We start from the raw sequence: 16,092 nt of genomic DNA, 5'->3' as shown, positions 1-16,092 counted from the left end.
ACCCTCGCGAGGGTGGCCCTCTCGAGGGCATCCTCACCCTCAAGTTCCCTCGCCCACAGTGACGCGAGGGCGAGGGTGCGCGAGGGCGAGGACAAGTTTTGGCCGTGAGGGCGAGGGTGCGCGAGGGCGAGGACAAGCTTCGATGGCGAGGGTGAGGGTGTACGAGGGCGAGGACAAGTTTTGGCCGCGAGGGCGAGGACAAGCTTCGATGGCGAGGGTGAGGGTGCGCGAGGGCGAGGAAAAGCTTCGACGAAGAGGGTGAGGGTGCGCGAGGACGAGGACAAGCTTCGATGGTGAGGGGCGAGGACAAGTTTTGGCCGCGAGGGCGAGAACAAGCTTCGATGGCGAGGGTGAGGGTGCACGAGGGCGAGGAAAAGCTTCGACGAAGAGGGCGAGGGTGCGCGAGGGCGAGGACAAGTTTCGGCAGCGAGGGTGAGGATGCGCGAGGGCGAGGACAAGCTTCGATGAAAAGGGCGAGGGTGAACGAGGGTGAGGGCCAAGTGTTACTGCGGGAGCGAGGGAGGAGGACAAACTTCCTTAAAAGCAACTGTTTTGGAGTTAGCTGTTTGACCTCTTTTGGAGAGAGGCAAAATTTAAAATATCATCTCCATGTCCCCTAGATGAAAAGTTAGTGTCATAGCAAGGTTATTTATTAATCGTATTTTTCATTTCAATTAATTGCAGTAGACAATTTTTCGTGTGTACGTACGTAATTATTAAAATTAATAATGCAAATAAGAATAATATTTGATTTTTCCCATGAAAGTTTCCGGGTAGAAATAGCGCTACATTAAGAAGTAAGTGTGCCTCATTGTTGCCCTCCCTGTGTTGGAGACGTTTTAGATAAGAAGTGTCTACTACACTGTCATGTTTAAAGAGTGTTGGTAGACAGACAGACAGTCACTCACGTCATTCAGCAGTAAATGACAAGAGCGCTGATATCTGAAGAAACACAATCAATGATAGAACCATCAGAATGCAGTAGATCAGATGGAGAAAGACTTGATGGAATGACTTTGGTTCATAGATAGCCATTTTGCTCTGGACTCTCTCGGACTCGGCCTCATTTTTTTCAACTGGGCTCTCGCTCATTTATTCCTTTGGGAATCATGCTCGGGCTTACTTCCCTCAGTTGGACTCGCGCTGACTTATTTCATTGGCGCTCGGGGTAGCGCTTAATTATTGAACCCGAGAGCGGTTGAGCGCGAATGCCGAGCTAGCGAGCGTTGGGCTCGTGAGTTTGGATGCCCATGAAATGGGCTAATTAATAGCATACATCCTCCTCTAATGTCCACCACTGATGGAGTTGTTACAATTAATCGGAATTTTTAACTTTTCATAGTTTTGTGACAGCCCAAGCTATTATCTGAATCGATATTTGTTAAAATAATGCCAGTCACTATTGTATCGATTTTCATTGTTTCTGCTTCTATAATCTACGTGGGTAGAGCTATCATTTAGTTACAAAATAAATAATATGTTTTTTTCTTGTCCTTAAATAGAAATATCTGACACGTTAATACTGAAATTTTGTTAAAAGAGCTGCTTTAACAAAATAAATTTAATAAGTTCCACAAGACATAAGTTGTTTATGCAGCCGAAATTTGCAACTGTTGACTGATTGCCGTTTAGCGTCCTCTTTCGTCGGCGAGGCTATATGAGAGGTGGACCTATAGGTTTAACGCGGAATTCTATCCACTGTCCTTCAATGTTCTCCCACTCGGAATTGTCCCCAGGACCCCATGCACCAAAGATTCGCGTGCAAGCCAGTGAGATAGGGTTTGTATGTTCAATGATTTTTATTAAGAATAAAATACGTTACAGGATGATATACTGATTGTAAATATTATAATGCAAGTATTGAACGATTGTGTGGTAAAAGGAGAAATATAAATTTGGACAAATTAAAACAAAGGGCTGAAAAAAACTGTAGGATATATGAAACATATAAAACTTAGGAAAAGCCACTTCAGCAAAACGAGCAGGATTTTGTTGAGGGTAAACAGTTTAATCATATTATTATTAATTTCGCACAAATGTGCCACACATCATAGCATGGGCGGCGATTAGGGGGGCAAAGGTGGACAGTTACCCCCCACTCTTTTGAAATGACCCATTAATGTCGCTATATAGTTTCATTTGGAAATATAAAGTTTTTGTATGTTTTAAGGTTCATAGAATGAAAATGAGCGTTCTGAAGTATTTTATTTGTTTGCTGACGGAGTTTCAAAATTAAGCTCTTTAGATTTTTCCCTTTGAATTTGTTCAAATTCCTCAGTTACGCTACATACATCAGGGATGGCTAACGTATTGACTGTCAAATTCTGACAGATAGTCCGCGGCAGTCACTCTACCGCCACTCATCAAACCTCGATTTCACCCTCACCCTCGAGAGCCGCCCTTGTCTGGCTGAATACTTATGCTTGCATCGTAGTTCAAGGAACATTTTGAAGTAAAGGCATTGGATACTGTTGATAAATGATGTAAACGTCACTATCGACCGAGATCTCCATTGTAACAGTTGTTCTATTTTAGGTGTTCCACAGTAAGTTATACGATGATATGTTTAGTTTCCTTTCTTTAGGACGTATGTTAAGCAAGGGCGGATCCAGGACGGACTTCTGGTGGGGGTGGTGGGTTGTAATACTGCTACTTAGAGCTACTTTTAAGAGCTCCAAACTCTGGGATGCGTTTTATTTGTATATATAAAATAAAGAAGTTTCCTCTTCTGGGGGGGAGCGATCGCCCCCCTGGATCCGCCACTGTCGATAAGGAAATAATTCAACAAATAGGTTGAATAATTGATGCTCTGATCCTCACGAAGGAGGCCCTCTCGAGGCCTCCTCACCCTCAATTACCCTCGCCCTCAAATTTTTGAGGGCGAGGAAAAGTTTTGAGCACGAAGGCGAGGGCGAGCGAGAATAATGGGCAACTCCTATCGCGAGGGCGAGGACAAGCTTCGATGGCGAGGGTGAGGGTGCGCGAGGGCAAGCTTCGACGAAAAGGGCGAGGGTGTGCGAGGGCGGGGAGAAGCTTCGACAGCGAGGGTGAGGGTGCGCGAGGGCGAGGACAAGCTTCGATGGTGAGGGTGCGCGAGGGCGAGGACAAGTTTCGGCAGCGAGGGCGAGGACAAGCTTCGATGGCGTGAGTGAGGTTGCGCGAGGGCGAGGACAAGTTTCGACAGCGAGGATGAGGGCGCGCGAGGGCGATGGACAATTCCATTCGCGAGGGCGAGGGCCAACTGCTACTGCGAGGGCGAGGGTGAGTGAGGTCGAAGTAAAATGAACATCTATGTGATTGACGATATTGTAACACAATCCCATTCATTTCGATCCATCTTTTGCATCTAACGGCCTTACACGTGACAAGTTTACTCTGCAAAGTTCGTCCCTTACACCAAATTTGACCGACAAAAATCCTTCTGGTTACGCACAGAAACTCAGTCACACATCATTTGACATATCCGCACGAATCCATCACTGCACTCGTTCACGTTTGAAGGATCTGAGAGTAAAACAGATGACTAACCATGGGCAAGAGGAAAGTGTAACAATTAACCCAATCGATTTTTCCTTGTTTCTATATGCACCGAAATCACAGACTCAGCCAACTTATTAATCAAACAACTCTTATATATAAAAATCTTGTTTCTCTGTTTTCAGATGCTCTTGAGGACTTCAGTAAACCGCTTCCTAGACAACAAAAGAAAAGCAAAGAAAAACAGGAAGTTAGTGCTAAAACATCAAGTGATAGTGAGGTAGTGGATTCTTCGTGGACAGAAGAATTTATTAAGCAAGCAACAACTGAATTTGAACAGAACATGAGGTCATTGTTGGCGCAAGGTATGCTATATTTAATGTTCTAATTTTCTCAAAGGTAAAATTATTCATGTTATACTTACAAATAAAATGGTTGTCTGAACTTTTGAGATAGAATCAAACATGGAACGTTTTCTCTTTTATTCTCTCAGGTGATGTGTTCATTATTTTACTGACGGTGTATTTTTAACTTAGGCATGTTAACATCAAAACTAAATAACTCACCTTGCAACTTTTCTTAAATACAAAACAGACAGACAGAAAGGTGATAAAATTTGGACGAAGTTATCATAGTGAGACAATTTTGAAAAACTTCCATAGTCGAAGTAATTCCAACAATTGGATTTCTTCCCTTTTAAAAGTTTGCTTGTCATTGTGTTTTAGATTTTATTACCTTTGATATATATATATATATAATCTGATTATTACCTGTGAATCTTGTTTTCTTGTTTAATTCCGAGGAAAGAACTTATGATTTTAAAAATATAGAAGCTTGTTCTGTGTACTTCAAAAAAAAAAAAAAAAAAAAAAAAGTGCATTGTGTTCTGTTTCATTATCGATAGCAGTGCTTTCTTGCACAATAATAGCCTAATGATATCTTTCTTTAAGTCTCTCTTCTAAAATTTATCTCAGTTCTAAGGCGGTTTCCTGTGAGAACGAATGTATTAATTTTTTCAGTAATTTGCTTCTCCTTAAGACTCTTCCTAAGCCCACCCTCATTTCTATTAATGTTAATGAACAACTTAAAGATAATGAATAAGTTCAAAAATGTAGAAAATAAGCCAGGTAGTATCTACATAACGCTATTAAATAACTGTTTCCAAAGCTTTTCTTATTGACCAGAAATTTGGGTGCATTGTTTATGACATTATAATTGCTGGTACACCCAAATTTCTACACTATACAAAAGACCTTGAGAATAATTATTAGTTCATATAATGATATTTTCTAGATACTACATGACTTACGTACTTTCTACACTTTTGATATTCTCTAAAATTCAAAGAAGTGGAAATGACTTAGTAAAGAGCCTTAAATGGTAATACTGTGTAACCCAAAGGTTTTCCAAAAGAAAACAATGTGTTGATCTTCAAGAGTACCAGCTTTAGAGATATGATCATGTGCAAATAAATAATTACCAACTATGACAATACTTGCAGTCAGTTGACTTCCCACTTTTCATATATTGTGCTCATTCTTCTTCACAAATTATCTTTCATTGAAAAGTAAATTATCTTTTTTCTTCTTCTTTTTTAGGCGTTGGAGGTAATGAAGCACTTAATCCTGAGGAATTAGGAGCAAGTTTTCAAAAAATTGCAGAAGCTACTGCAAAAGCAGTTGTAGAAGAAGCAGGCGATAGCGATATTTCATCTGCCATTGCGCAAACACTTAAGAATTTATCTGAAAATGCTCAAGGACTTGGGGTGAGAAAGGCATATTTCCTTTTTCAAAGTAACAGTTTTCTTAACGGGTTTGGAAACTGCCTTAATAGAAAACCGTTGATTGACATTTTTTTCGTTTTCTCCATGATCATAGAAAATAAAAGAAATGAAAATCAAATTGAAAATCTTTTACGAAAAGAACTGAAAGCAATAGGTCTGAACTTAAGAAAAAGTGTATTTCGATGAGCACTCACTTCTCGTGTATTCACAGGTTTATAGTGGAACAGAAAAGTTAATAATGAAAATAATTGTTTCGACATTTGTTGCAGTTTACGTAAAGCTAACAGTAATAAAATTATCTTCATTTTAAAAATATACATACGTAAATTGAGAAACGTGAAACCAATCAACACCGAAATTCACCCGCGTAAATTTTTTACATAAGACACTTTAAATTGCTTACATTATTACTTCATCTTTTAAAGGAAAACAAACACTATTAATTAACATCGTAGTGTATGTGTATGTGGTATAGAATGCAATACTGTTGTAACTACATTTTTCTTTGTTTGTTTGGCTTGTTTTAGTTTCTTGATAATTATTGTCAAAATAGAGTAAAAACTTGTCGAGCTATATAACGACCAAAGAGAGCAAACATCTCCCCTTTCGTCTTCTTGTCTTTTATGCCATAGCGATAAGGGATCTTAACGTTTTAGCACGACGCCAGTAGTGCCGCGAACATGCAACGTAGACCGCTGATGATTGGAAACGTGTGATATATTCGAATGAATCATCGTGAACCGTGTTTGTTGTGGCGGACGCCCAAAGTAAGAAGTGTATGATCTCCTCAGGGTTTTTGGCCAACTGTGAAACATGGCGATGGTTCTGTGATGCTATAGGGTTCAGTATTCTGGTTTCAAGTAAGTCCTGTACTGTCACTTACCGGTCACTTTTTTGCTTGGGATTATGCCTGTAGTGCATCCTATGGTCCAGGTGTTGTTTCCAGCAATGACATCATATTCCAGAATAACAATACGCTCATTTACACAGCTGGAGCCTGTAAACATACATTCGTTACGTCACTTTCGATTTTGATTAATTTCACTTTTGTTCTTTGGACTAAAGCTTCGGAAAGTTGCGCATCCATATGGGTGGGAGAGGAGAATGCAAAACCCATTCCCTCTACTTAATTTTAGCGATATGTAATATCACACTGAATATGGAAAAGGATGGGTAATCTTCACATGTAGTCGCTACTGAAAACCAATTACTGTACCTCAACATTAATAGTAGGATAGAAATTTTGTTAAATAATACTCGAGACTACCAGCCAATTTAAATTGAACAAACAGTATATTTAACTGTAAATATTCGCTCAACAAGAATTATATATAACAATTCAACAAAATGATATATTTAGTTACTAAATCGAACAACGATTTTGATCCGGTTTAATTTTCAAATGATTAACCAACCAAATGTATTTACTATTCTGCTCCTAAGTAGCTATCATGTTCTAACTCGTCACACCATGCCTGGTAATGAAGCCAGAAAGAGCTACTGACAATTACAGAAAGTATTTTAAACAAATATGGACATGACTAGCCTTATAGTAAGACAAAAGAAAGTTAAACGAAAAGGAATTACTTACGTAATTTTCTGCCGTATTAATGCAATACATATTTCAAGCAGGCCAAGTAGCTCCAGCGAGGCTTATTCAACTTTTCTAACTTCCGTATATTTAATCTCTTAAATATCCCTCGTAGATATTATACATAATAATCCTAATTCATATAATAATTGAATAACTAGGCTATAATAATGCCCTACATAACCACACTAGCGGACCAGTAAATTTTTGTTCCTCCCAGGGTACATTTCAGCACAACTATAAGCGCTTATAGATGGAGCTCATCACTTGCACTCGAAATTGCTGCCAGGTGACAAAAATATGATAATCGAAAAGGCTTTTTCGGTGCAAAACAACATACTCAAAATATTCATTCAAATACTATTAAACCAGTACCCAATAATCAGTAACTATTAATCCATGGATTATCAGGAACATCAGGATAAAGCTGAAGTACTCCCCTATCCCGTCCATCGCCGGACTTGGAAAATAATTGAACAGCTGTAGTCCGTTGTGGAGATACGAATCTGACTCAGATTTCCGCCTCCATCCTTTCTCAGGAAACTGAATGATGTAGTGCATGTAAAATGGTGTAGTATTCCAATGTGCTACCATTCACCAACTCCATGACTCAACGCCACTTCGCATCAGAACTATTCTAAGGCCAAAAAATAATCCAAGTCCATATTAGTGTGCACTTGTTTTAGGTAGAATTCGTCTGCACTTACTTGCACTAAATTGATACGGATTTGTAATTCCGTTTAATTGTTCATAATTCCGTTTTATTGTTCATAGCCACTTCCGAACTATATATGGAAGTCCAATTGAATGTGATCCGGACTTACCATAAGGGAATGATAATTTTTTTGGAAACTGATTACAGTGAACACATATAATTCGTTTCTTATCTCTTGAGATGCAAGAAATTAAATAATGAAAGAACGTGAAACTCTGAAGAGTGAAGAGATTCTCAGACTAAACAGATATCTTCTTTCCACATACTTCTACTTTTTTTCCTATCGAAGACTAGCATGCAATGTTCAAAAACATATAAATAATTTTTAGGTAACTTTTAATGCGTGAACTAAAATACTATTATGCAGGCTATAGTACGACACATAATTGATATCAATGTTAACGTGTTGTATGCAGCTTGTCTCGTGTGATTGAATGGAGGAGTTGTATTGTGTGATTGAATGGAGGAGTTATATCGTGTGATTGAATGGAGGAGTTATATCATGTGATTGAATGGAGGAGTTATATCATATGGCGGTGAAGATCTTCAGTTCTGTTTTTCGTTTCCCAACAACAAGAACCAATCAATAAGAATTCAAATGTAATAGTATTGATTTCTCTCATCGTATAATTTAGGGTTTCTGTATTAAATTTCGTTACCTAATGTCAATGCTTTTCTTAAAATATCATCGAAGGGAGACCCATGAGCCTCTCGAAAATTAAGTAACTTTTGCATTTTTCTAATGTTTTTGTGCACGTTAAACAAATTTACAGGCAATGATCATGATATTATATTTTTTTAAAAATCAGATTTGAAATGTGTAGCATTTTAAATAAATTTTATTCTTTATTTCTCAGCGAAGTGTTATAAAAATATTATTTTATTTAATTTCGCTTCCAGACAAGGTTAACACGAGATAGATGTATATTGTTATTCTAAGATAGGGAAAAATAATTTTAAAAGGTCATATCTAAATATAAAATGCCGTACTAATGGTTTGACAAGAGAGCTAAAAAGGTATGTTGAACTTTATGAACAAGGATATATGTATAAAAAATAACGAATCTCATCTTTATAGATTCGTAGTGTAATTTCTTGATAACAACTAGGTACTGATAATTGTTAGACACTATTTTGTAATTGAAGTTCAGTTGTAACAGACACCTCATTGCTTGTAGCAAATCTTAAAATCTTCTCTCTCTGTGTTTGTAGAATCCGATATCTGAAGATGATGTTATGAGTATGTTTAACAACATGGGTTTCGGTAATGATGCAGCCCTTGATAATGAATTCCTGCCATTTATGCAGCAGATGATGCAGAGTCTTCTCTCCAAAGATATACTTTTACCCGCACTCAAAGATATTGTAGAAAAGGTAAGTATTATGTTGTTTTATATATTTAACAGTAGCTATTACATATATATTCCCTGCTAAAATATCCTAGTTAAGTAAGGTCTGTAGTAAAGATTAAAAAAAAAAAACTCCAAATGAAACATTGATTTTCAATGCTCAGTAGTGTTGTTTATTATACATGCAAAGATTTGAAATTAAAAAAAAAAAAAAAAATGGCAATATAGGCAATACAACAAATACAGAGGTTGTTCAGTCTACATTTGGCCAATTTCGACTTACCTAAAAATTTAGAAGAATCCATGGCGCCAGGTTTGTAAGTGCTCGATGTGTTTCCCTTGGTTCCTAACAATAGCCTGACAGCGTAATAGGCTTCTCTGAAGAACTGGGAGGATCTTGTCCCATTCCTTTTGCACAACTTTCCAAAATCCTACCACAGTTGTCACACGCCGTTTTTCCAAAGCCCGCTTCAGCAATCCAAATCCACAATAGTCCATAGGACTTGCATCTGAAAATTTAACAGGTACCTCATTCAAAGGTATCACCTGTATACCACTTGCCGCCTCCATCTCCCTGTAGAATGCGAGGGACGATCGTGAGGTATGTTATGAGGCCTTGTCCATGTGAATGCGCACCAGATTGGCGTCATTTTCGTACATTGTTGGAATCTCATGCTCGTAGATCGGCCGCATGATCTGCTCCTGAAAAGACTGCGAATTTATTTTGCATTTCTTCGCCACCCTACGAATCTTCAGTTTACCTCGGTAACAGTAGCCAGTAACGACCATGAACCCTTTTGGAAAGGATTCTTTACAGACACGGACCCACTTTCTGAAGTTCTTGGCGCCTTTCTCTCGGTACATGATGGCTCTCGGTTTGCCGCAGTCGGAAAGGTAAATCCATGCTTCATCGAGCGTTACGACGTACATCTATCTTTGTTTTGCCAAATGCCGTTCGTACAGCTTCCGGGCGTTACACTTTCGTTCCTTTTGATGTGCATCCGTGAGAAGATGGCCGCGAGCTTTCATGACTTTTTCCAGCTTGAGTTGATGGTGTAACGTCTGGCTTACAGTCCCCAAAGACACGTCAAGACGATTAGCCATACACCTTTGTGTTGGCGGATTTTCTTGCATTGCCATTTTGCGAAGTTTTCTCTACATGGTGGAGGTGGCCTTGGTGCATTCCCGCTTCCTAGGCAACTTCGTTGGTGATCCAAATGGTGGAGCTTCGTTGCCGTTGTAGTTTTTAATAACATTTTTTACTCCACTTAAACTGATGTTGCAACCATTCTTTTTGCACTGTTTTCTAATGACAGAAACACTAAAGTGGGCGTCATAAACAGCCGCAACATAGCCTTCCCAAAACCGGCTTAGTTTGGGCGGCATTTTGGTCACAGAGTGGAAACCCACACACTTGGAAACAAATTTAACACAACACTCACAACAATGGTACTGTTTTGTGCGTTATTATCATCCGCGCGGAAAAACAACTCCGTTCCCAGGAGGCCAAAGCACAACACTGCAGGACGCCACGAGCCAGGTCGTGTGAGTCCATTCTGCCCGGGAGGGGGAAGGAACGAAATCGGCCAAACGTAGGCTGAACAACCTCTGTATACGAACTCGTATGCAGATTTCATTGCATCCCTTCAATGTAATCACCGACAAAATTCTGAACTTGGTGCAAAATCTGTTCCAGTCGATGAATGTCGCCTGCTATATAGTCCTGTGTTGATCAGCAATTACACGAGAGACTGCTTGAAGCACAAACGGACCATCAGGGCACCTGATGTCCCTGAGGTGTTCTTTCAACCGTAGAACCAAATTGAAATGTCTTATCTGGTTATCAGAAGTAGATAAATGATCTGTACAGGATAAATGCGCTGTCATTTCGCATCACTATGAAATTTACTGACCGATATGGAAACACATCGTTGCCAGATGCTTCACACAAAGCCTTGAAGTATTCCTATTCATTTCTCCCAGGATCGCTATTTTGTCCTTTTTTAAACGTGATTTAAGACGGTGCAGAACAGGCTGTGTATTTGAGTTGTGTACACACACAGCAGTCACTGCATTTGAAGTTTTTGCCAATGCACCCATCAGCATGGGTTTCAAGTGACGTCTGCTGCCTGATCGCATCCTCGCAGTGTTAGTAATTCTTCGCGACATATTGATAAATACTAAATTGCCCTCCTTGTGTGAGATTGATCCTACTTTGTAAACATATTCCAAGAGTGAGATAGACTAGACATGATGATCTTCAGCATTAAGACTGCAGTCTCAACGGTCGAACAGTCTTTTGACATCTGCGAATAAGCTTTATTGGTTGCTCCTAATATCACCACTAAAATCACCATTTCATTTACAAATCGGAGTTGAGTCCACATTCCTATATTAGTCTCAGTGTGACAAATTGGGACATGTTTTGCAGTCCTCTATGTTCGCTTAATGTGCACTTGGTAACTTTTGTTCACATCTCATGCTTCTTTTCTCATTGTGTAAGATTGCTCTCAGCTAAATGATTAGCATTTCTGCGCCTCGGAAGACTCGAGTTAAATTTTCTTTGGGAGCTCAGGTGGTTGGATCATATGTTGAATCAGGTTTTATGCATCTGAAGAACGGACTAATTCGTTAAATAAACAAAGTAAATCACACAACTGACACACTGTTACAGCAATTCTTAATCTGCAGCGTGATATCATGACCTCCCACAATATTAAAACAACCGTTGTTACTGAGATAGCCTTCGTTCCATTTGAGAGAATTTTGTTTCAAAGGAACAAGCTAGTAATAAGAATCATATTTTCCAAATAACTCGTCTGTTGTAATAATTTAAAGTTGAACATTCTGGTATTTAAGTAGTTTTTCTTAGAGATTTAGGTAATTTTTATTTTCAGTATCCAAAGTGGCTAGATGATAATAAGGGTTCAGTAACGGAAGAAGATTACAACAGATATGTTCAGCAGTTTAAATTAATGGAACAAGTATGTGTAGAATTAGGAGCAGAAAGAGAAACAGATTCTGAAGACGTGAAGAAGCAGAGGTTTAGCAAAATACTAGATTTAATGCAAAAGGTAATGTATATATTTTTCACTATTCCATAATTCATATACTCCTGTATAATATTTTTATTAATTTTTATTGTGACTTCTTGCAAAGAGTCTTGTATTTTTCAGCAACATTTTTATTTTTAATTTTTAATATCCTTAAAAGAGGTAGTAAGAAAGGTTAATAGAGTAAAGTTACTCTACTCGAAGAGACTGGAAGTAGGAAAGACTAGGTTGACTTGTAATAATGCTCAGATTTTATTCTGTCACTTCTTTATGTGTAGATATTGTTATAACAAAAATCTGCTGATTTGTACTAACTAATCTTTATTAGTTAAACTGCATTTCCTCTTTCCATGCTCAGTCACAAGAACCAGTCACCTATACGATGTATAGTCAGCGACAAAAGTTCTTTCCGTTTGATGAAATTAGTTTCGTAAATAACTTCAGAGTGGAAAAGCAATTTGAGTACAGTTTTCGGTAAATTAAAAAGAATGTGATTTTCCGTACGATCCAACCGTAAAACTCTGACATTGTGTATTTCCACTCGTATTCACAAGATAAATTTTGTCCCTGACTGTACAAGAACGACTATAATCAGTAGAAATAAATAGGAAGTTTTCAAATGAGTAATATCTTACTTGTATTGTAAACATTGTTAAATTAACATTATCTAACGGGAATGAGCTAAAGGGTAGCGATCTTGTTTTCCTAATTGAGAATTTCAGAACCCTGAACTGGTCATCCTGATAGGTATATTCGGTTATCCCAGGCAACTCGCGGTATTGTACCTCCAGATATACAGATAATTGATAAAGTAGTGGAATGCCTGTAATAAGAACTTCGTTGTCCACCTTTAGCACTCAATATGGTTTGAATTTAGGTTAGTGGAACTTAAAGCCATTCTTCAAACAGCACATGCTGCAGCTAAGGTAGAGACAATGGTCGTGGAAATCGAAGTGAACCCCCCTTTTCCAAAGTAGCTTAAACATGCTCAATGATGTTGAGGTCTGGTGAATGGATGGACCAGGAGAAGTGCAAAATCTTGTCAGCGTGTCGCGTAAACCACGCTTGGACAAGGCGTGCGGTAGCATTATTTTCCTGGAATATAGCATCGCCACCCGGATCGCACCGGACGTGGATACCTAAAATTGCTTGATACGCTTCATGACAAGAAGAGTTGTTGTGTGTGACAGTTAGGGGAACAGTCCGCATCGTGTAATCGACTCGATGTTCTCCATACAGACTTAAGTCCAGTAGTGGGAAGAGGCTAAAAGTCGACTCGTTCAACCAAGGTACGCATTTTCATCCCTCCAACTTCCAAGTTCCGTGGTCGTTGAGCTAAGTACGTCGCCTTTGAGCATTCTAGTCTGTTACGAGTGAGTTCTCAACAGCAACACATCCATGAATACCCATTTCATGAAGTTCACTCTCACTGTTCTGATTGAAACTGAAGAGTTTATTTGCTCTTTTACTTTCGCGATCTCTTTCGCAGTCATCGTTTCCACTTCTGCACCTCGTGTTTCGTACTCTGCAGCGTAGTTTTGTTGACACTGTTGTGCTTGGCAGATCCTGTTCTATAGTGCACTCTTTATAGTATCATGAATTTCAATAATGTGCGTTGTGTTACACCGGAAACTTAGTCACTATTGTGGTCACATATGCCCCAGGGAGACACCAACAAGTAGACCTCTTTGAAACGCAGTTGTGTGACATACGGTATTGTTCATTCACCTTATCAGCACAATGTTTACGACCGCACTGCTTCTCGGTACCTTTAGTCCCCATTACCTGTAATGTACAAGAGAAGGTTGAATGATGCAGTATTTAATCGTATAACCAAGCACATTGAAAATATGTCAGTTTCCCCAGATATACACTATCTATAATCATTGGCTGACCTCTTTTTATTTCCTTTCCATTGTTGATGATAATTTATTAATTATTCCAGTGTGTAAATGGCTTCTTAGACTGAATCGAAGTTTTTTTAAATCAATGAAACTACTGTATGAACTATTTAAATACACAAAATTATAGGACACTTATTTTTTGAATTACATATGCACATACTAAAATTGGCCCGTTGACCATGCTATCTTACTATTCACACCGTTGACTATAGTGCAAAGATGTACGAAACAACGTTATTTACAGTCTTCAAACATTTAAACACTTTTCGTATTAGAAAAGGCTTTTATTGAGGTTTCTGAACATTTTTGCTAGATACAGCAGCAGATAAATAAAACGGTGACAAAAGAAATAACATAAGTAATGCTTAGAGTGAAAATAGCTTTTTGCTATTCTTTTTCCTAGTATTAACTTTTGACAAGAATGCTTTTTGGAGTATTCACATTGACCTTATACTAATTTTAACAAGAATAAAGTACCACCCGTCCTTCCATCCAATATGTATTTGCATTTTTGATGCTTCCGAGAATATGAACATAGTTATATATATATATATATATATATATATATATATATATATATATATATATATATATATATATATATATAGATAGATAGATAGATAGATAGATAGATAGATAGATAGATATAGATAGATAGATAGATAGATAGATAGATATAGGTAGATAGATAGATAGATAGATATAGATACAGATACATACATACATACATACGAATGAATGTATAGCCATATTTTATGAGTGTGCAATACGCAAAGGATCAATGTAGTAACATTTGAATAATTTCTTATTATCCGTGAAAAGAAAACGCTAAAATACTTTCATTGCTTCGTCAGTCATCCATGCTAGTAAGAAGCTAAGAAGGCTATTCTTAAGACAATGAAACGATTGCAAAAAAACACTTTTTAATATCTTTTACCATTTTTGCTCTACGGACATCAGTATTGGAACCGGAAGTACTAGTAAATATGAACAATTTCCAGTTTTGGTAGAGTTATATGGATAGTAACGATATGTTTGTTGAGAGGCTGAATCGTTTGCCTAAAACTGCTTCTCGGTATCTGTTGCCGTTTTCGTTCTATAGAGATAAACGTTGAAACCATTATTGAAACCAGAAGTTATAGTAAATTCTAACTACAGCCGAATTTGGTAGTGTGTTGTAGATAGTAATGATATGTTGTCTTTACATTCTAAATCGTTTGCAGAAACCGCTTCTCACTATACGTTATCATTTTCTTTGTATATCGACAAACGTTGAAACCGGAAATGGCTAAGTTGAAGCAATTCCGGTTTGAGTAGAAGGTTAACGGGGGAAATAAAATCTATTCTTTGAACACTGAATTAATTGCAAAAGACCACATCTTGAAGCATTTTCTATTTCTATTAGACGGAAATCGGAAATTGAAACTGGAAGTAATAGTAAATTTCAACCATTTATGGTTTTAGTAGAGTATTTTGGATACTCATGATGTTCTCTAGATGGTAACTCGTTTTCAAAAGTCAGTTCTCGCTATGTTACCGTTTCATACTATGACGATAAAAGCCAAAACTGGTATTGAAACCGGAAGTATTAATAAACTTAAACCATTTTCAATTTTAGTACTGTATTGTGGATGACCATGATATGTTGCTTATACACACAAAATCGTTTACGAAAAAACATCTTCTCCCTGTATGTTGCCGTTTTCATCTATGGGTTAAATGTTAGAACCGGAAATAGCTAATTTGAACAACTTCTGGCTTAAATATAGAGTTAACGGATGAGATGGAGCTTATTCTTTGAATGCAGAATCAGTGGCAGAAAACCATTACTTCGATAGAAGAGAGAGATATAACAGATGTGTTTACGTCGTGCCTAATGCCTCCGGCACTTAGTAGGCTTAACTGGGTGGAAGCAACATAGCAACGTTCTAAGCGAATGAAGGCTGTGCTATGTTAAAAAAAAAGCTCTGTGTTGCTCTATCTGTTGTGCGTAAGAAATACGGGTTTCTGTGTCTGTGTGGGGCCTGGGAATTAGACGAGTTGACCGTAAGTTACTAAATTTTGGTCACGGATACCTTTATCCAGGCCCCAGACCAGGAAGAAGCGGTTTTTTTTTTTTTTTTTTTTTTTTTTTTTTAAATTCGAACCAGTCTCAGGGGCGTTTACCGAGACATGTAAAAATATTAGAAAATGACCGATATTTGTATTGAATTCATAGTT

The 16,092-nt window shown here is 37.9% G+C and overlaps 1 protein-coding gene across 5 annotated transcripts in view; it reads left to right on the top strand.

Annotated features, from left to right (window-relative positions):
- The window catches only part of Pex19 (peroxisomal biogenesis factor 19), a 51,362-nt gene that overhangs the window by 22,132 nt on the left and 13,138 nt on the right, over window positions 1-16,092 (top strand). For all 5 annotated transcript variants that reach the window (XM_081728206.1, XM_081728207.1, XM_081728208.1 and 2 more), the window contains exons 4-7: window positions 3,663-3,842; window positions 5,076-5,242; window positions 8,779-8,940; window positions 11,813-11,989. In XM_081728206.1, coding sequence (XP_081584332.1) covers window positions 3,663-3,842; window positions 5,076-5,242; window positions 8,779-8,940; window positions 11,813-11,989 — 686 coding nt within the window. The remainder of the gene's footprint in view (window positions 1-3,662; window positions 3,843-5,075; window positions 5,243-8,778; window positions 8,941-11,812; window positions 11,990-16,092) is intronic.

This window comes from Thermobia domestica, chromosome 10 (genome assembly GCF_964235325.1).
Source record: "Thermobia domestica chromosome 10, izTheDome1.hap1.1, whole genome shotgun sequence".
Lineage (NCBI taxonomy): Eukaryota > Metazoa > Arthropoda > Insecta > Zygentoma > Lepismatidae > Thermobia > Thermobia domestica.
The sequence above is the reverse complement of the archived record's forward strand: the minus strand, read 5'-3'. Positions and strand labels throughout refer to the sequence as shown.